The sequence below is a fragment of the Bactrocera oleae genome, chromosome 4 (assembly GCF_042242935.1).
Source record: "Bactrocera oleae isolate idBacOlea1 chromosome 4, idBacOlea1, whole genome shotgun sequence".
In the NCBI taxonomy this organism is placed as follows: domain Eukaryota; kingdom Metazoa; phylum Arthropoda; class Insecta; order Diptera; family Tephritidae; genus Bactrocera; species Bactrocera oleae.
In genome coordinates, this window is record NC_091538.1 from 5,656,028 (window position 1) to 5,677,922 (window position 21,895).

At 41.0% G+C, this 21,895-nt stretch overlaps 1 protein-coding gene across 2 annotated transcripts in view; it reads left to right on the plus strand.

The window, feature by feature from the left end:
- Positions 1-20,875: 20,875 nt before the first annotated feature.
- gsb-n (paired box protein gooseberry-neuro) overlaps positions 20,876-21,895 on the plus strand; it is a 40,572-nt gene continuing 39,552 nt past the window's right edge. For both annotated transcript variants that reach the window (XM_014246547.2, XM_070108699.1), the window contains exon 1: positions 20,876-20,944. In XM_014246547.2, the coding sequence (XP_014102022.1) occupies positions 20,881-20,944 (64 nt within the window). In that variant the 5' untranslated portion in view covers positions 20,876-20,880. The remainder of the gene's footprint in view (positions 20,945-21,895) is intronic.

Consider the following 21,895-nt stretch of genomic DNA (forward strand, 5'->3'; position numbering starts at 1 on the left):
CCCGTAGCGGATCTCCGGAAATACCACCCAAAAATGGTGTCCAGCGTTGTGGAAGATTTCTCTGCTTCAAATTATCTGAAGTCCTTATGCCAAAAAAAAATAATAATTATAAAAAGAGATGAATACAATTCCTGATCGAAGCTCTGGTCAAAATTTTCATTTTTGAAATGGTCTATTCCCGAAAAAAGTCGTTTTTCGTGAGAAAATTTACACTTTAGAGTTTAGAGTTTAAAAAAACGAAAATATTAGCAAAGATTTTTAGATTATCTAACAAACATAAACATTCGAAGAAAGTCATGTAAAAATTTCAAATCGGTCAGTTTAGTCGTTTCGAACAAATTTTTCTCCCCGGTGCTAAAGAATTCATACAAATACGCTCATATACCCGAAACTGTTTGCCGGATCAACTTCGAATTTTCGAAAAATATTCTCAAATATATCTGCATACGATATATATACACAAAAAAAATTATTATTTGGAATTCACACGTGGATATAACCCCTTAAAGCGACACATTTATAATAATTGCTTTTTGATTCAGTCGAGCTGTCTTCCCTTCTACTTTGTTCAGAAAGTTATTTAGGTTAGTGGAACGTGGTAATAATCTTAAAATCATAATGTTCAACAAGCAATTTGCTTGATTTGTTTACTCAGTCAATAAATAACCAACATAAATGTTATGTTCATTAAGCATTTAATTGAGCTATTAAGTTAAAGGAAATCAGCACAGTAATTTGGACCACAGAGCATAATCACTAGCAGCAGAGGCAGCTGCTTGCCAAAGCAAATATTTAGCTACAAGCGATGATATACCACAAGCATGTATGTGTGTGTGTGACGCAAAACACATATATATATATATATTGACACTGACAATTTCGGCACACTGTGCAACACATCGCAATGTCACGGCAACAAACAATTAACACCAGAACCACAAAATGAGTAGCAAACAACGGTTGTACAGCAAAGCATACATGCCACAGCACACACACACACAATCAGTACATACTAACGGCATTTAAGACATTTTGGACCACCTACATGCCGCCCTCACAGGCATTAATAGGCATAAATAGTTATGCCGAATTTACATTTCAGTTCGTGCATAGTTGACGACAAATGAGCGCAGACAAGCGCAACAACAACAAAAAATAAGAACAACAGCAGTAGAAATATCGGCTAAAGGACCTAAAAACTGCCAGTTGACACAGCATGCAACGCAAGCGGCAGTTAAATGATCCGCTAGGACAGTTATGTACTCTGTCGCCTGATTATGCCGCAACGAATCATACAGTTCCGCTATGTTTAGCTGTCATTTGTGCGAAAATTGAGTCAAGCGATGCTTGATTGTCTGCAGAAATTGTAGTTTAAAATGCGCACTGTGGCAACAACAAGTTTTTGTTTTTGTTTTTGTTTATTTTTTTGTTTTGCGCGCTTTACTTCTTCACTATGGCTAGTGACATCCCGGCGCGTCCTTGCCACCCAGTAGTACATTTATGTGTATTTGTTTGCAACTGTTGCAAGTAAACCTGCTGTTCAAGCGCTGACTGAATGTGTGCGTTTGTATGTGTGTGTGTGTGTGGCAAATCGATGAAGACATCAAACTGAGCGATGTGATCGATTGGCAACGCACTTTATTCTGTTGCTTTACATTCGCGACCCGCATATGTTGCCTTTGTTTTTGTTGCCGTATCAGCTGGCAATGATAGTCAAATACGCACACACATACACCACGTACACGCATGCAGCAGCCAAGTGTCCTGCCGTGTTGGCGTTGCCAATTCGATTTTGTAGCGCTTCAGCTAGCAGCACCGGCGCGCACCTGAGCTCGATGCGATCACCTTCGATCCGCAGCCGAATCCGCATCCGCGTCGCTACCAAAATTGTTTGCTTTCTGTGTGTGTGTATTGCTTGGCGAATTTAATTAAATCCGTTTTGCGTTGAGCACCAAAGTCTCGCTTGTTGCTGTTGTTCTTGTGTTTATTTACCTTATAGTACGCTTGTGATCGGTTTGGTGATCTGCCTGAAAGTTGTTTGTGTTGTGAGAAGTAGGTGGACTTGGTTTAGTTCTATTGGTTTTGCTTCGTTAACTACAAAATTAAGAGGTTAGTGTAAAATTAGCAGTAGATTAGGTTATAATTATGGCGTAGAAATGCATTAGCTACTCTAATTAGTCGTTTGGTGTTATGCGGTTTTGAGCGGAAATAGGTTATACGCTTTTTAGTTAAGTCGGAACTTTCGGCTTAATGAGCCTACGTTTCACCAACCTGTATTAATTTGACGACGTTCAACACTATCACTTTGTAAGCTGAAGATTGTGTTCGTGATAAACGAGTACACGCCGATTTATCTTCTGTTCTGAAATCAAACGTCAGCCTTTTTTGAACTTGCCATAGATTTTATGGCTTTGTCGATATTTTAAAAACTGAGGAACTAGTTCGCATATATACTAATGGACAAACAGAGAGACAGACGGTCATTGCTACATCGGCTCTCCTAGTTACACTGATTATTTATAAATACCTATACATATAGATATTATAGATTTCATAGGGTCTTCGACATTTCCTTCTAGGACTTACAAAAATCGTGGCAAACTTAATCTACCCTGTTCAAGGTATAAAAAGTCAACAACTCAGCTCGTATAAAAACCCAGCTTCGTCTGCTGAATGAACAAAAACTCTGAAGATCTGAAAGTAGACAATGTGATACCAGCTGTTGGTAACTGAAATAAAAATATCCATCTGTCAAATACTTGGATCAAATCAGTAGACCTAATATTACCGTTTCTATATTCTTAGAAATAAAATCCATAAAAATTTCCTCGCGATACCCTACTCTATCTTCATGGATATGTATGAGTATAATAGTGTAGACAATTGGATTCGTGGTCCATGTTCGTGCATCTCGCCTGCTGAGAAGTTATGTTATATTTCAGCAAAGACTGCGGAATGCACGAATGTTGTGTATCACCTTTTAATCGCAACGCAATGAACCAAAACTTCTCAGTAGCAATATTAAATACCCTGGACCGGGTGAAAAGAAACGAAGTAGCTTCGCGGTTTGTGCTCGCTGCGTTGATGTTTGCCGACAAATGTTGTGACTTGGAAGACTTCAGTTGTCTCCGAGCGCGTAGCTAGTGTTATGAAAAGTTCTTTTCAGTAAAAAATAGGATCGGTGGGTCTTCAGCATCGCTCTGCGGATCGCTACATAAAAATGGCGTATGCCTATAGAAATCTACCACTAAATCAGCCGGCAGATATGTCCGGTTTTATTGACAAGCCATTATGCAGACTCCCAGCTTCAAACCATGCCTGGGCGATTTATATAATGAATGTATACTTTTATAAATTGGAATAGATGAACCTTATATTTTCACGAAGATTTTTATAGACTCGGTGGTGCACCTTCCTCTGAGCACCGGTACAAAAAAACCGTATGCCTATAGAAGTCTATCGCTAAAAGAAAATCTCTGTTGTTCGATCTTATGACAAGCCATTTTGCAGAATCCATCAGCGCGTTTACAGCATTAGACCAGCTGAATCATAGAATTTTTCAATAATTTCGCCTCAGGTATTGTCAAAATCTATAAAACACTGAAATTTTTAGCATTTTACTGGCTTCAGTACAAGCATTACAATTGGTTTTGGGGTCCCGCTCATAGTTCAGAAGCATTCGGAATATCAGATCAAACTTAATCTTGATGGAATTGTGACGAAATTGTTTTGTTTGAAATTCGTTAAAAAATAATTCTTTATTTAAATAAGCGATGTTTATAAGTAGGTCATCTAAGAAATATTATCAACGGTATATATAGCTTAAAAGAAGATATACCCGTATGTATGTATATATACACAATTATCGAAAGTTTTCATGAGATCGCATGATTTTCATAAGTGTTGCTCGAAACAAAGAATTGTAAGTATTTTAATGAAAATTATTTGTAATTAGCAAATCAATTTAGTGAATAATTTATTATTGCCACAATTGTGCATAATTATAAAACTAAAGTATTTATTTAGAATATTAAGTACCTATAATAATATACCACATAATTTAGCATAGCTAGCCCTCGAAAGAAATTGCAAGAACAATATTATTAAGTAATTTCTTGAAAGTAATTGTGTGAAATTGCCATTAACCCTTAACTCAAGCACCAGCTATTTGTGCCGTTAAGCTGCTACTTTGCTCCACACACACATACATACATATTTAGAACCGTAATTATGCAAAAGAGTGAATAATTCAGCAGAATTATGGAATTCAGTAATGCATTTACCGCTATATTTGTATGTATGCGTGTTCTTAGAAGCACAAGAAGTCTGGTAATCAATCAAACTATGCACAATTTTAACCGAAAATTATTGGCAACAAACTCGAAAAATGTGCATAATAAGCAAATACGCGGAATAGCTGGCAAACAGTAGCTGCAGAGGCAACCGAGACAAGGGAGACAGGTATTTTAAATGATTTTCATTGAAAATTAGCAAAACAAATCGTGGAAACAAATATTGAATAATACAAATAATTTATGCTCGTGACTGTATGGATACAAATAAATGGGTGTATGAGTGCTTAAGTGTGTGCGTGAGTGCATCTAACTGTGTATATATGTTTTTCGAACAGTCAACAAGTGTCCCACACAGATCCATCATAAGACAGATCGATCGCTCTCCATGGACCAGCGCAACACATAGCTTCCTAAGCACAATACAAACACTAGCAACAACAACAAATGCAAACATAATAATGACAATGGTGGGCAACAGTGGACATTTGTGGGACATTAGTTGTTGCTGCTGCTGTTGACGATAGAGTTATAACTAACAGCTAGCAAGAATGTGGCAATGCAATTGTTAAGCAAATTTTCACTCCTTCATGGTAAATTTGACGAGCGACAGCAGCAGCAGCGGCTACCTTCAGCCACGACGTATTTGAAACGCTGAAAATTCCTTAAGGACACTGTATTATCACTCTTTTTATATTTGTACATATGTATGCATGTTAGTGAGTACGTGCAACAATAAATGAAACAATAAAATATGTGTTGGAATGCGTTGGGTTGCTACCGGGAAGACGACACCCGCGCATAGGCACCCGCAGGGCTGAGCTGAGCTACTGCTGCAGCGCGCCAGGATGTCTGGAGGCTAAACGAGCCACCATTGTCTGTGCTCCTACACAAAGTGGTATGCTTGTAGGAATGTGCCACTGTATGTGTGTGCGTGTACAGAAGGATATTAGCTAGTCTTTTATTAACCATTCAGTAGTCGTAAAATCACAAAATGAGACGACTTGTGCATATTTTACTGACACTGAACCAGGCAAGCAACTGTCAAACGTTCATAAATGCAGCGTGGTGTATGTACATAAATATGTAATATAAGTGGTTGTGTAGAGGTATAAATTTTGCAGGCAAGTGAAAAATGCTAATTTTAGAAGAAATTTGAGCTTGGCGCTTAAAATATTTGCTTAAAAAATTAATCGGTAACTTTGAGACTAGTTTCAGACTAGTTGCAAAAGTTTTTGTCGTTGTTTGTTTGTTTGATGACTACAGTAGTCACTAAGGCTACACGCTTTCTTCAAAAAAAAGTTTTTACAATCACGAAATTTTGAAAAGTGTAAAAACCGAGTATGACGTCTGTACGAGAAATAATCACTGAATTTTTGAGATATCGAGCTGAAATTGTGAACACGTTCTTTTCTACTTAAGTAGTCGCTCATTTGTTGGTATCGCTAATATCGGATCACTATAACATATAGCTGCCATACAAACTGATTGATAAAAATCAAGCTCTTATATGAAAAACTATTTAAATCGACGTGATATCTTCATGAAATTTGGCAACTGAAATATAATCTCTTAACATATGGTTCGCATCCGACAACTATAACTTATAGCTGCCATACAAACTGATCGATCGAAATTAAGTCCTTGTATGTACACCTTTTTTATATGACAAGATATCTTCACGAAATTTGGCATAGATTATTAACCAAGATAAAGCTACAATACCCGAGCAAATGACTGAGATCGAACTACCATAACATATACCTGTCATACAAACAAATTTTTTTTTGTGAAATTATAGCTTGGATCCCAGCGAAGTTAACGCTTTTTTTTAATTTTTTAACATCTGCTATAACTCGGGATCAAAAACTAAAGCACATTTCAACCGGATCTCGCTGAAACCTTGAAACTTCGAGCTAAAAGACTGTCGCAATAGATCACACCAGGGCTAATATGCTTAAAATACGTATGAAGTAGCAAATTACTTTCGATCTCAGAAATATTTTTTTTTACCTCATAACTCTTTCCGGTAATCGTGCTCACACAATCTTCATTGATCTTCATTTAAAAAACTTTAGTTGAATTGCGATAGAGGAACTACTCTAAAGTTTTGAAAGTCGCTTATAGAAGTTATGTATAAGTTTACTTTAACTTTAGATTCGATAACAATTTTCAGTTTTCAAGTTCGAGTTATTTTGGTCGATGAAATGAAATTATAATAAGCAAAAGCAACAACAATGCGTGGGTGTCTACCAATTTCAAAGCACGTTGATACTTCCTAACCTTTTCATGTTCCTACAGTGTTTGCTGCTAATGCAAACTCTAGAAATCTGCTGACAATTTTGAGAAGTCAAACTCACACCAAAGTGTGAAATTTTGAAAACTATGATGTGAACTGTGACTTCGCATGAAAACTGGCGACACACAAATAAAACGTCACAGACTCGAACTCTACAAATTCTTGTGAAAGTGTTAATAACGCTGAATTTTATGGTCATGCGTAATGTCTGTCCAGTGAGCTAGGAGTGGTCACTTGCCGATTGATTTCTATCAAAAGAAAATAAGGCGATTTTTAACGACTCTGAAACTATGTGGCATGCACATTCATAGTTTCAAATTCACAAATATGTGTCAAGCTACTGCTGACACCCTCCTTATTAGCTGTCAAGTTGACGCTGATGTTTGGTGCTGTTGTTTACTGTCAGCGCTTTATGACAACTCTAAATCACTTTATGCTACTTTTTATGCTGACATATTAATATGAACACTGCTTTAAGTATGATGCCAACATAAATGAGAACATGAAATGCTATTGCTTTATGTAAAAGTTAGCACCTCATTTAAGTAAATGCTCATAAATACAAGCAACTGTCGAAACTAAGTGGTCGAGTGGCAAAAAAGCAAAGAATGTTTCCACCAACATTTTGCTCTAAAATGCCAAGCGCTCTCCACTCATCATCCTCAGCGATGCGCTGCTACTCGTTGATCGACACCAAGTGATCTTCGATTTTATAACCTGCTTGTGTTCTTTATTGAATATTTTATTTTATGCTCACTAAATTGGGGGCTTTGTTCAGCTACTATTTAACTCAGCTTGTGTTTAGTGCTTCCTTCTCTTTGTTTGCCTTTTTGTAGAATTGTCATATTTTGTGCGATCATTGTGTCGTCGATTAAGCGATCTTGTTTATTGACAAGTTTACTGCCGCCGCAATGATGATTATAAATTTGAGAAACGGCGGGTGTTGACTTTTAAGTGCTGTCTTCACAATTTTATGGCGCAAAATGTTGCAGGAGGTGTCCTCGTAAGGATGTGTGAATTTATAGTAATTTTGTATTTGAATCGGAGCACGTCTTGGGTATACGATTTGAGTGTTGATGTGACAGATGTTCAATAAAATAAAGAAAGATTCTTGTTAATGGATCTTTTTAAATTATTATAAAGATAACATGCCTTTAAGTGCGTAAATATGTTCCGAAAACTAGGACATACCAAAATTGGAATGATCTTAATACTGAAATGTACAGAAATCTTGAAAGCTAGCGACTGTAAAAACTATATATCAGCCTGTAAAACCGTCGGCTTAACTTTTTTCTCTTTAAAAGTTTTTGAAAAATCGTCTGGTCATTTGAATGTGGTTTCTATAGGTACTTAGAGACAAAATATCAAATTCCGATAATATTTTATCGATTATGAATTATATCGAATACTTTGAAAGTGATGGCTAAAAGGACACTCATTTTTTTCTAGCACGATTTTGTAAGCAAAATAAGTCAGGGAACAGTTTACTCTGATCCAAGTCTATAGGTACTTAGAAACATAATATGAAGTTCCGATAAAATTATATACTTCCTTAATATACATCCAAAATCTTTGATTGATTTAGCCGAAGACTTTTCCGGAAAGATTTTTAAGCTGTGGAAGTCTAGCAACAGTTTGAGGTCTTGGGGTTTTTTTGTATCGTTCTATATCAATACCAGGGCTATACACAGCATAATATAGTTGAGCCGACACTTTTGAATAATTGTGTTTTGGGAACGTTGAAGGAATTTTTTGAAGAGTTTTGCTGAGAGAACCCGGAGGGAGCCTTATGTTACGATTATATATTTTTTGGAGCAAATGCCGCCTACTGCCAACACCTCAAGATGCTCATTTTGCACACTAAACGACAGCGTGAGCGTAATGCCAAACATAAAGTACAACAAAGACAACAAACGATTACTCATCGCGAATGCAGTGTTAAATGATCTTCTTTTTTGCAAAGGCAATAAGCACAACTAATTGCAACATATGCACAGACATATATACACAAACGCATAATAGATTAGAGTAATAGGCACATACCAAACGTTATTAACTGACATACAAGAGAAGAACAAAACTAATCATTAAACATATAGCATCTAATGAAAATTTTCGTACACCTGGTGCCGGTGGACCACACAATTTTCCTGTGCAAACAATACTTTTACCACATTGTAATACTACCAAATTTACACTAACAACAACATTTTCAATATTACTATCAATTAACAAAAGTGAAAACGGCAAAAGGACATCAAAGTAATAATGTAAAAAAATTAAGCGTGAACTTTACGCATATTAAGAGGGGCACGCATGCGCAGTGGCAAACGAGTGCACAAACACACACAAATGCAGCTCATATATATGTATGAGTGTATGTGTGTATTGACACTGAAAACCTGTCTAATCTACGCATGTATACACATATTTACAAACAGACAAATATATATTAGATTAGATTAGTTTCGAGGTATGCACCGCGACCTATGGTCTATTGTGCCCTCCCCTAAGTCATATCGTATCATCTAGGCCCAGCATGTTGATAAATTCCAAAATTCTGCTGGGTGCTAGTGAGGCGATACGATCCCTGTGTGGAAACATGGATCCCAGGGCCTTGATTCTGCGTCTGCAGACTGCTGTGCAGTTCATCAGCAGATGTTCAGGGGTTTCCGGCTCTATGTCGCAGAACCGGCAGTTTGCAGAAGAGGCTATGCCCATGTTAAAGAGGTGCTTCTTGAGCCTGCAATGGCCGGTGTAGAACGCTGCCAGTAGCCGGAATTTGTTTCTGGGGAGATTAATTATGGCTTTAAACCGCTTGAGGTCGTAACCCCCCAATAGCAGTCTGGCATGGTGCATGCCCTGAAGTTGTTGCCAATGTATCTCCCTGCTTGCTCTTTCCTCCCTTCGGAGGAGCTCTTTGATGGTATGAGGACCAACCGCTATGTATGGTTCCGGCCCTACCATTTTTGTAGAGGCTGCAGAGCGGGCTAATTCGTCAGCTAGTTCGTTCCCAGCTATACCCCTATGGCCAGGCACCCAAATAAGGTGTACTCGGTTTTGCTTAGATAGGCTGTTCAGCCGTTCTATACACTCCATCACTAGGAGAGATCTGACCTCATAGGCTGAGATCGCTCTTAGTGCCGCCTGACTATCGCTGAGTATAGCGATACTCTTATTGCGATAGTTGCGTTGGAGGTTTATCCCTACACACCGACTTATAGCATAGACCTCAGCTTGGAAAATGCTTGGGAAACTTCCCATGGGAATGGAGAGTTTGGTGCTTGGCCCAGCGACCCCTGCACCAATCCCCTCCTCCGTTTTCGACCCGTCGGTGTACCACTTGATGGTGCTACCCCTTAGCAGCCGGTCCAGTGAAGAGTCATTCCACTCAGATTTGCTGCCAAGGGTTACTTGAAACTTTCTGCTGAAGTTTACTACTTTGGTAATGCTATCCCTTGGGAGAAGGGCTAGTGGTATTTCCTCACTTAGCTCTTTCATCTGTTGGGATGAGATTACCTTCCCTTTGCCAGCTCCCTCTGCTGTCATTTGGAGCAGAGTTCGTTTGGCAGTCTGTTTGATTACCAGGTGTAGCGGTGAAAGTTCTAGCATGACTTCCAGTGCTGCGGTCGGACACGTTCGCATTGCTCCCGACGCGCAGATGCAGGCAAGTCTTTGCAGCTTCGACAGTTTAAGTCCTACCGAAGTCTGCGATGCTCTCGAACCCCACGATACCGCTCCATACGTGATAATCGGTCTCACGATCATGGTGTACATCCACCTGATAGTCCTTGGGGAGCACCCCCAGGATTTCCCAGCAAGTCGGTTGCACACCATGAGTGCCTTAGTAGCTTTGGTTAAGGTCTGGTTCACATGCTGATTCCATCGTAGTGTGGAATCCAGTGTGAGGCCCAGGTACTTGACCGTGCTGGCCATCTCAACCACTCTGCCGTCCAGGGATATACTCCTGAGGCCCGGCAGTGATCTCCGTCTGGTGAAGGGAATGATTGTAGTTTTAGCGGGGTTGATGCTTAAGCCAACCCCACTACACCATCCCTTTGCCAGTCCCAATCCCCTCTGAACGATATCGCAGAGTGTGTCTTCAAATTTTCCTCTAGCTAAGATAACAATGTCATCCGCATATCCCTGACAGCGGATTCCATTGCTAGTCAGCCGCTCAAGGAGATCGTCCACAACTAGGCTCCAAAGTAGGGGGGATAGCACTCCACCCTGTGGGCAGCCTCTTGTTGTTCCCAGACGAATTTTAGTTTCTCCTACTGCGGTTTCCGCCACCCTAGTGCGCAGTACGGCTGTAATCCATCTGCGCACTGGTGCTGCCACGCTCCTTTTCTCTAGTGCTCTTGACACGCTCTCGTGAGACGTGTTGTCAAAGGCACCTTCTATGTCGAGGAAGGCGCATAACACCACCTCGCCCCTATCTAACGAATTCTGGATCTCTGAGGTTAGCTGGTACAGAGCAGTGTTTGTTGACCTGCCTGCTCTGTAAGCATGTTGCTTCTCATGAAGCGGTGATGCCTTCAGCACCTTCGATCGTACTTCGTGGTCTATGATCTTTTCCATACTTTTGAGTAGGAAGGAAGTAAGACTGATTGGCCTGAACGATTTCGCCAATGAGTAGTCTTTCCTCCCTACTTTGGGTATGAAGATCACCTTTGCGGTGCGCCATGGTTCTGGGATATACGCCAGCGCTAGGCTATCCCTCATCAGCCGAACAAGGTGGGGCAGTAGCACCTGCTCCCCCTGTTGCAGGAAAGCTGGAAGGATACCGTCCGCACCCGGTGACTTATATTTTTCAAAGGAGGCCAGCGCCCACTTGATGGAGTCTGCAGTGAAGAGCTGTTTTGCGACTGTCCAGTCCAAGCGTGACGGCCTACGTTCGACCATAGGTCGAATCTGGTCTTCTTGAATCGTCTCCGGGAAATGCGCTAGTAGAAGAGCCGTAGCTCTTTCTTCTGCGCTGGACGTGTAGGTCCCATCAGATCGTTTAATCGCTAGTGCTGTGTCCGTCTTTCCTCTAGCCAGAGCCTTATGCAGTCTAGCTGCCTCTGGGGTTGAGGAGACGCTCTCACAGAACTTCCTAAAGCTCTTCCGTTTCGCGGTCCTAATCTCCTTATTATAAGCAGTTAGGCCGCATCTGTAATCCTCCCAGTTTCCGGTGCGCTTAGCCTTATTGAATAGCTTGCGCACCGTTTTTCTTAGTACTGAGAGTTTACTAGACCACCAGGAGCATTTACCGCCCTTGGCGGTTGTCTTTAGGGGGCAGCTGCTATGATAAGCTTCTATAATGGATTGGTTTAGGGCAGACAGTCTGCTCTCCAATCCAGAAGCCGTTGCGCTTCTATCCAGCTGCTCCCTACTGCTAATTTTAGTTGCGAGTATTTCCCTGAAAGCGGCCCAGTCCGTGTTCCCAGGGATACGTTTGGGAGGGAGTTGCTTGACCCCCATCCCCAGCACGAATCTTATGATACGGTGATCCGACATGGAGGGTTCCGATGATACCCTCCATTGTGAGATCAGCCCTACCTCAGACTCGTTACTGAGCGTGATATCAAGCACCTCCCTTCTGACACTAGTTACAAAAGTGGGTTCGCACCCCACATTTGCTATACTTAAATTCTTACTGACTATAAACTCGATAAGAGACTCACCCCGTGTGTTGCAGTCCGTGCTGCCCCATTCGGTGTGGTGGGCATTCGCGTCGCAGCCCATAATGAGGGGCAGCTTATTCCTCCTGCAATACTCCACCAGGTTGCCGACTGCCTCTGGGGGTGCTGTCGGAGTCTCCCCCGGAAAATAGGCCGCTGCCACGACGAAGTCCGCTCCTTCGTCGTTCTTCGCTTGCACAGCGACCAGGTCCTGAGTTAGGAACTCTGAAATACAGAAGAAGTCAATACCGTTCCTAAGTACTATGCAGGTTCTGGGTCTCTCACTTGAGAGATCCCAGATTACCTTATTTGACTCCGTTTTGAGGCCCCTGACCTCTCCTTTATTGACCCACGGCTCCTGGATCAGCAGTATGCCCAGTCCATCCATCGTGAACCTGCTCGCGATAACCGCCGAGGCTGACGCCGCGTGATGCAGGTTCACCTGGGCAACTTCTAGACGCGGCCCCACTACAGGATCGGTTCCATGAGGAGTTGGTCCTCATGCTCACCGTCCTCCGCGATGTCTCCCGCCAGGTTTGTGAGCCCCTCCAGAAGCTCCTGAGTGGAGGGTAGCGCCCCTCCTTGCTCGCCCGTCTTCTCGGAGGGGACCTTCGCCATTGTCTCAGCAGTTGCCGCCTGCTTCGACGTACTTGCGCAGGGTTGAGTCGCAACCTCATCCACCTGCATATCTTTTCCCGCATCGCCCTCGGTGATCGTTTTTGGCTTGAACGGCCTCAGGACCACCGAGCTGAACCTGTAGTTCAGGCGGAAGCTCACCCTCCTGACGAATTTGTATGATTCGTCATCAATGCAGAGGTTGAGCTTCCATCCTGAATCCTCCGCTATGCTCTTGGTCACCCGCCAGGCCGATGTATCGAGGCCATCGTTCTGATTGCGAATGAGACCTAAAGCAAACTCGTAAGGCTTTCCTGCGCATCTGGGGAGGAAGACCGTCATGCTGTGCATGGGCGGAATTTCGTCCCCCTTTTTCGCGCAGAGGATGGGGCCGTTCCAGCCTGTTAGCTTGGGAGCGATCTCCCTCAGCCAACAAGCCGACCTCTCATCCTTGCAGTCAACCTGCAGCATGCCTCCCTTGAAATATACCCCATGGAAGGAGGCCTTGTATCCAGATCCTCTGAATACCTCCTCCATGAGTAAGTCTTGGAGCGATGTGAGCTCCTCCGCACCCAGCGCCTCCGCCGGGTAGTTCAGCGGCAGCACAGCCATGCGAATGCCTTTGAGGGCGTCCGCATACCTGCGCTGTCCCTCCACTGGCCGGGGGAGGTTTGGGGCGGAGCGGTGGCCACTAGTCGCCTGTGCGTTGTTGCCCCTCTGCCGCTTGGTGTTGTTCGGCTCCTGTGGCGTCAGCTGTCCGCTTTTACGCTTAGCCGCTTGGGTGGTCGAGGGAGCTGCCCTTTCGCAACCTCGGCCTGCGGGCTGAGTTGCGTTTACTGGGCAGTGGCCTCGATTGTTGCCATTGCGCTTCCTAATGGCTGCGGTATTTCCACCCTTATGTTTTTCGGAAGCCGGGGAAGTGCTGTCACCTCTCACCCTGTTCCGCGCTAGGCTTTCTGCTACCTCCGGAGTTCTTCCCTCCTGGAGGTGCCTTAGGTACCACTTCAGGCTGGCACCGCTCATACCTTTCCTTCTGGGATCGTCTTGTCCTCCCGGACATCCCGTTGGTGGCAGGGGGGGAAGTCTGCCTCCCCTCTTCCTTTTCCGTTTTTGAGCCCCACCGGAGGTCGCCCGTTGCGACTCCTCTGCATCCGAGCAGTTGCTCCTGCTCGAGAGAGTCTCCGTGGGTTTCTCTTTTTCTTTTGGCGCAGCGGCCGCAGTCGAATTCGCCTGCTGAACGCCGCTGCACGAGGGCATGTCATCGTCGTCGTCTCTGGCATGCTCCTCGAACAGCGCTCGCTCCTCTGGCGAAAGGGCGTCCAGGAAGCTGAACTTGCGTTTAGCCCCTGATTCGCCCTTACCTGCACCGCTGCCCTTGTCGTTATCAATGTCCATCGTCGTTTGCTGTTGTTGTTGCCGGGATCCTTTTGTTGTTGTTGTTGTGGTTTTGTTGTTGTCTTTGTTGTTCATCTTGTTCGTACGACCCTTGGCACGACGAGGCGCGCCGTCGGGTCAGCTATTGGAAAGGGGAACAAATAGTCCGCCGCGCCAGAGCCCCTTGACGCGGTAAGGCCACCGTTACTTCCCAATGCGGCCCGGTGTTGGGAAGGCTCCGTTAGAATACAGCCGAATTTTCCTCCTGGCTGCAAATCATCCAATGGGCACGGGAGTCGCATAACACCCTGGATTAGGAGGTGGCAGCTCTTGGTTGTCGCACGCATACGGCTTCTGACAACCAGTGTGAGGGTGCAAGCACCGCTCGCACCAGTTGGGAGATGCCGAGAATGCCTGCGACTTAAGCCCCTGCACCACGGCAAGGTGCCTGCCATTCGCAGAGCCGCTCTAAAGGACTTCAAAACAGCTCGGAGTTGGCTTTCAGCGCGTTCTGCGCTCTTCTGCCGACCGACTGTCTCGTACTATGCGAGCTCAGCTGTCAACTTGGTGTTTTAACGTTGCTAGTAATAATTTTTATTTAACAATATTATTATACATTATTTATTAGAACTAAACAGAGTATATTAGCACTGTTACGAACTTTGTAACACCCTCAGTTTTTGAGATATCAATCAGAAATTTTGCACACGTTCTTTTTTTTCCAAACAGCCACTTATTTGTCGGAACCATCTAGCATATAGCTGCCATATATACTGACCGAACAAAATCAAGTCCTTGTATGGAAAACTTTTTGATTTGACTAGTTATCTTCACAAATTTTGTCGCAGATTATTTTCAAAGGCATTGTTATAATTTTCGAAAATATTGTTCAGATCGGACCACTATTGTTTATAGCTGTCATACAAACGTTGTTTTTTTTTTAGGCAGACTAAGTGTGTTAAATTACTTTTCCTCCTTCGAAAAATTCACTCAAATTTTCATAGATTTTTCTCAACGAAATTTAGCAATTGCTCAGTCGGTGTTAATCAGCAGAAAATTCTATGCTAATGAAGCATATGCAAGCGAGCACTGACGAGCAAAATTGTTGTAGTATGTGTGAAGTGCGCTCCTTTAAAGTCCTACAAGTGCGTGTCTGTGTGTGTGTGAGTAATGTGTGCGCATTGCTCATTCATATTCAAAATTCCAATTAATTTTTTGGCCACATTTAATGTGCTTATGACAGTTAGTACGATTAGTATGTCGAATGGTCGATGCGATTGCCGCAGGATGTGGCATGTCGTTGCTGTTGGCCATTTGGTTGGACGCATCAACGCAGCGGGCAACCACAACTTAATATTTCGGTGACAGGATATTCATTAATGTATGCTTAACTATGAATGTGTATGCTCAACTCAGAAAGTGTGTGTGTGTGCGTGTGTTTGTCATTTGTAATAGGTGTCAATAGGTACATATTTGCCTATAGCCTCTAGTGCGCATGTGCATATGTAAATTGCTGTGGATATGTTTATATGTGTGTGTATAGGTACCTATGTGATTATTAGTGCAGTATGTCGCTTAAAGCGTTTACGCTTTTCTAACCGTAATTTGCTCAATGACACTTTTCAATTATCGTTCTCACTGAAGCATGCGATTTTCACACATAAGTATACGCTCATATATGTATATACCAAATAGTATACCGTTACGCATATACTGGTAAATATTTGAGTATACTCTTATCGAAATCTTAAATATCAATTTTCCTGTGTGATTATACTACTCTAGTGAGCTCTAGTGGAAGTGCAGTAATTTTGTTTTGAGATTGCAGCTATATGGTTTATTTGACCTACCATAAACCATAATATTATACTATATTTATCAACTACTTATATATCGAAAAAAATGTCTTCATTTGTATTTTGCGTTGGCCACCTGTATGAAGTGCTTTTTAGTTTATAATATTCGAGTCTGCTGGCTGTGGTAGGTTTCTTGTTATGACTTCCGCTTAAGTAGAGAGTGTCGGAGAATCAAAAATATCATGAGAATGTTTCTGCGAACCGCGAGAAAGTGTTACCGATGACTGGAAGAAAATTTGCGGCATGCAAAAATAGTTTTGATTTTGTAATATTGTAGCATGGAGCATTTTTAAGATATTTCGAATCGACTACTCTCCCTTCAAAATCAGAGATTTTAATTCAAATTCTGTGGAATTTACCAGTAACATCAATTTTAAAAAAATGTTGTAAGGAAGTCCCACCACAAAGAAATTCTGAATCTGCCACTAGCTTCAATCGAGCTTAGATACATAACTCTTTAAATTAGAATTAGATTTTACTATAGAAAAATTGTTTACACCGCTGTAAACCGTGAATGTATAAAACAAACATATATTAGGGGTCTACAGAGGAACCAGTGGTGTAAAAAATCATCAATTGAAGACTTGTTAAAATTTGGGTAAAAAAAAGTTACATACAATTGAGAAGAGCAGCTCAGCAAAACAACTAAAAATCAAAAGAAATAAAAAATAAGTCTGAAGATTTTCAACGAAGTTGCTGAGAGGTTGAAGATTAAGAATATATAGGAACTTGTCAGAGATGTTTATGGTTCTAATGCTAACCATTGTTCGTGCGAAGGATTTCAAAAGAGGAACTCATATTTTTGTTGAGTATATTTAAAGCACACTTAAGTCACCATTATGATGGAGATTCCGAAGAGATAGAGCTTTAAAAACTTGAAGTTCATATTTTCGACTACTTTTCGCACCCAATAAGAACCGACTAATTTTAATACGAGAAATTGCTATTGGAGAATTCTATATTTGACTTTTATATAAATATATGTTTAATTGTATAGAGGTATGTAAATTATTCCTGGAAAAAAATTGGCATCAAAGGATGTTTCTATTCCTATCGATAACTGCTATCTGCGAATTCAAAGAAAAAATTGTTCAAATAAATAAAAATTTTAAAATTGTATACATACGTAAATATTACATTACGACGCCATAAAGCTCAACAAGGGTTTCGAAAAGGTGGTGGGCGCAATAACCAGTACACTTAAGTAAATATTTAATATACATTAAATAAATTAATAGAATCCTTCGTGAAAAATTGAAGAATAAAAGCAAACAGTAACACGCGCGCTAGCCAACAGCTATGTACATATGGTATGTACATATTGTATATAAGTCTCTACACATATGTTTGTATATCTTCATTTTTGCAAGCAGAGCAAGCGGCACAGCTAGCCTTCACGCTTTAATTGACTGCAAACGACGTACGACGGTGACGACAAATGTCATTCCTTTGTGTGAATGTCAAATTGAAAGCAAAAACGCAAAAACACACACACACACGCATGCACACATTTATGGCAAAACGCACACGCATCGGCCGCAAACAAAACGAAATGTACAGGAGTAGCAACAACGCGTCGGCCATTGCGAAAAAAGTTCAACAGCACTGATGGTGTTGTTGTTGTTGTTGTTGTTGGTGGTGTTATTGTTTCTGTTGTAGTTGCTGACATTACTCACATAGCAAACGGCAGCTGCTTCGTTAGCACTCGCATTGAAGTGATCGAAAGAAGGACATTACAAGATTGCCCCGCGCCTCTTGACACCTAAATGTAGAGGATATATATATATATGTGTTGTTGTTGATAAATTGTCAACACATAAAAATGCCAACAAGGATGCACAAATTGCAACAATATAAGAAGCGAAGCCAACAGTAGAGCGTCGTGCGGGCAAAGGGGGATATCAGCTACAAACGGCGTACAATAAACAATCGGCAACCAATCAACGCTGCCGAAAGCAAATAAACTAGTCACTATAATTCGCATTGTGTACCCCGTACTACCCGAAAGTCGCTTAGACTGTATATCGGTGGCCGACCGTTTTTTGCGCTCACAACTGCAGTTAAGTTCGTTGTTGAGCTGAGTAGGCGTGGCTCTTTAGGCAATGCACTCCATTAAACTATCGCTGATTATTTACAAAAGAACGTTTGAGAAGACTGCGCAAGCAAAACAACAACAGCAGCTACTAATACAATAGTCTATTGGGTGCAAATGAGTGGATCAAAAGCTTAAGTAAGCTTGCGCTCTCTCTCGCTTAGCGTTTGCTACAGTGTTGTGCTTGGTTTATATTGCCAATTCTCCTTTTCCTGTTAGAAAGTCGTATCAAAAGCAGGAAACCAAAGCGATATGAATATTTCTTAGTCTAGAACTTGACTTTCTCTCACAATAAGCTTAATTTTAAAAGCTGGGAGCAAGAAATCTTGTATTCCTAAATTGCGTTGACTCTGTATTTTCCGATTCTTCGGAGAACTATGAGTATATCTTCTAGCACCTCAAGCATTATATTATATTTTTCGGAGGACATAACTTTAGTCGCGTCCTCGAAATTACAAAACTAACATCACTTCATAGAGTGAACAAATATTGGTATCTTAATAAGCTGCTCAATGGGATGTCCAACCAACTCTGCAAGGTTCACTCTACTAAGTTGTCTTAGAAAACCATTTAAAATATTTTAAAAGCTTATTCCATAAACGAAAAAATGTTGAGGTAAAAATTCTTAGAGAAGAGATACATTAAATGTTAGGGGGAGAAGAGCTAAATGTGTGAGAGAGAGACAAAAAAGAGAGAAAGTCAATGACAATTTAGTCAACGAAAGCATATATTATAGATAGGTTTTAAGGGTTAATAAATTGTTTGCTGATAGTTTTAGTCTGCCAGATTCGAAAGAAGGTCTTGACAAGATATTGTATATTTGCACAAAATGTTGCTTTATTTTTTGAAAGGAGGAATACCGCATACACTAATAGATTCGTTTTAAAGGTTCACAAAATGTTTGTGGATAGTTTAGGGTCTACCAGGTTCGAATAAGGATCATGAGAAGATATATGTGGCCAAAATGTGACTTAATTAAAAAAAAAAAAAATTGTGCAAAGTTTCACATAAAATATTGTATTAAATATGAACTATTCATGGAATAAAAATCAGTATCAAAGGGCGAGCCACACTTTTAAACTTTTAGATGAAAGTTAGTAGATCTAAGTTTTAATAAATATAAAATTTAAAATAAATTTTACTAAACTAATTTTTAATAAAAGTTAAGATATTTGGAATGATATTTTATAGCCAAAGTCTCGCAGCCATAACACTGTTCGCTACAACAAATGAGCGGCTGTTTAATGCGCTCTCCAACTGGCGCTCGCTTAACAATGACGCGCTCACTACCATTTGGCCTCGCCTCACTTTTGATCGTTGCCATTGCTAGCTGCTGTTGCTGCGCGCACACAAACACAATCTCACACAACAAACCACCACAAATGCCGTCGTCAATTTCTCGCTTTTGTTGCTAGTTTTCCTCTCATTAACACAACGAACGCGACTTTGATATTAAACCGGTTAGTTACAGCCACCCGTTCGCTGACGCGTATGGGTAGTTTTGTTAAGCGCGCAACAACAAATATATTGACCCATTAACAATGGCCCGCCTACTTTCACACACACATACAAAAGCCTGCTTTTATGGGCATGTTTGGTTAAATGTTGTTGTTGTTGCTTATTCATAAGTGAGCGCCAAGCGTTACTCAAACACCACCACCATGATATACAGCCACAGCAAGCAAACCAACAACAAGCGCACACTAATGCACAAATTGTATACAATCCAAACGCGACGCGGCGATTCGCCAGCGCTGCGTTCTTCTTATTGTTGTACACTATCGTTTGTTTTTATAGCTTTTTTTGCTTGTACGTTTGCCCTTCTGATTTGTTGTTGTTTGCTACATTTTATTTCATATGTATTTGTATTGGAAATAGCAGCGCTTTGTTGTTGTTCGCAGTGTTTTTTGTCTGCGCCGCGCAAACCAGTTCCGGACTGTGGCGGTTGATCGCGCGCGCGTTTATACTTTTGCGCGCGACGCGACTTCGTTAATTTATGCTCGCGCGCTCTTTTAGTTGTGTACCGAATGTCGCGCGGCCTGATCGCCCTGATTGTGACGCGAGTTACTCCAACCCAACGTAAATAGCATTATTTGGCGTATTTTTTGTGCAACGGCAAATGAATTGGACCGCAAAGCGGGCGAATAAGACCAGTTCGCCGTTTGTTTGGACTTCCGTCGGATGTTGTGTATTTGTGCAAACGGGCGCGCGGCTCTAATAGTACGTGTTTTGTGTGCGACTTCATCGAATATTATTGTATTACTTTAAAGCGCAGGTGGCGCACAGTTTTGGAACCTTTTGAACTCCTTTCGCCCCACTCCATTAACTAACGGTTATCGGCGCGGTTCAACTAGGGAATTAAGGCGCCAAAATGTTTTGCAAAATAATTGATTTTTAACTGATATTTCTGTGTGGTTGAAAATAAATATTAGAATGAAAAAATATCAACAAACGGTGACTACTTCTAGTGCGTATTATTTAGTTTGAATATCAAGCAATAAACCCAGTGCAATTTAGAGCAAAAACCAAAGTGTTGATTTTAGAAGAAATATATTATTGTTATTTATTCCAGTTTAAGCTACTTCAGTCTATACCTTTTCATATTCATTCATAACTTTATATATATAATATTATCATATTATATTAAGTTCCTATAAGAACTTTGGCACTACATACTTTGACAAAAATGGATATGACCAGCGCAAATTCGTTAAATATGCGGCCCTTCTTCTCCGGATACCCATTCCAAGGTAATTAATTAATTAATATTTATTTGTTAGTTTCTTCATACAAAAAATCCCTCGAATTTCAATTGCCTCATTGTAGGCAAAGAAAAATATTTATAACTAGATAATTTTTTATCTAACCCTGGTAGCACCATCGAGTAAATGTCATGAAAATAATTGAACAGACAAAAGGTATTAAAAACATATGAAATTCTGTTATAGAAGACTACCAAGATTAGCGGGTCCGGATTCCAGCCGAGTGAGAGAGCGCGGATAACGTTATAACATAATAAATCAGAGGCTCCAGCCTTCGATTGAAGTCACGGCTTGTTTTACAACTCAGTCTGGACACTCATTCGAAAATCTCTCCTCTCTTCCTAATTTTTCTGCTAAGCACTAGTGACTAGATCTCGGATTGGAGCATTTGAAAGCAAAGCAACAGTATACTAGAAATAACTCTAAAAGTAATATTAAAGCACTAACTCAAGCTTTATACACAATTGGAGTTATCCCCTGACGAAAGTGAACCTAATCGCATTAAGATAATCTTTCTCTTAAAAAAGTCCAGTCCAAGTTAAAGTCCAGCTTATCTCAAAAATACTTCTTCTGACCTTAATAGACCTACAATTTCTTCGCATACGCCACGTCGATCTGAGAGGATCTGCTGATCTAGTTTTAGGTGTTTATGGGTAACACAAAGGACGAATACTAGTCCAAGTGAGATCCATCGATTTTGAAACAACCTTCAACCTAACCTTACCAAGAGTTAGTCTTTCAAAAATTGCTTAAGTAATCTGAAAGGATAAACTTTATTTTGGAGTAATCGAATTCTTGTACTTGAGATAGTCATAGAAAGTGCTTCTTCAGTCACGGAAGATTTAAACAAGATAAACTTTAATTATATAAGGTTAGGATGGGACGCACTATCTGGTACCGAACTCACCATACCTTGGAACTCCAGCAAATATCTGGGAA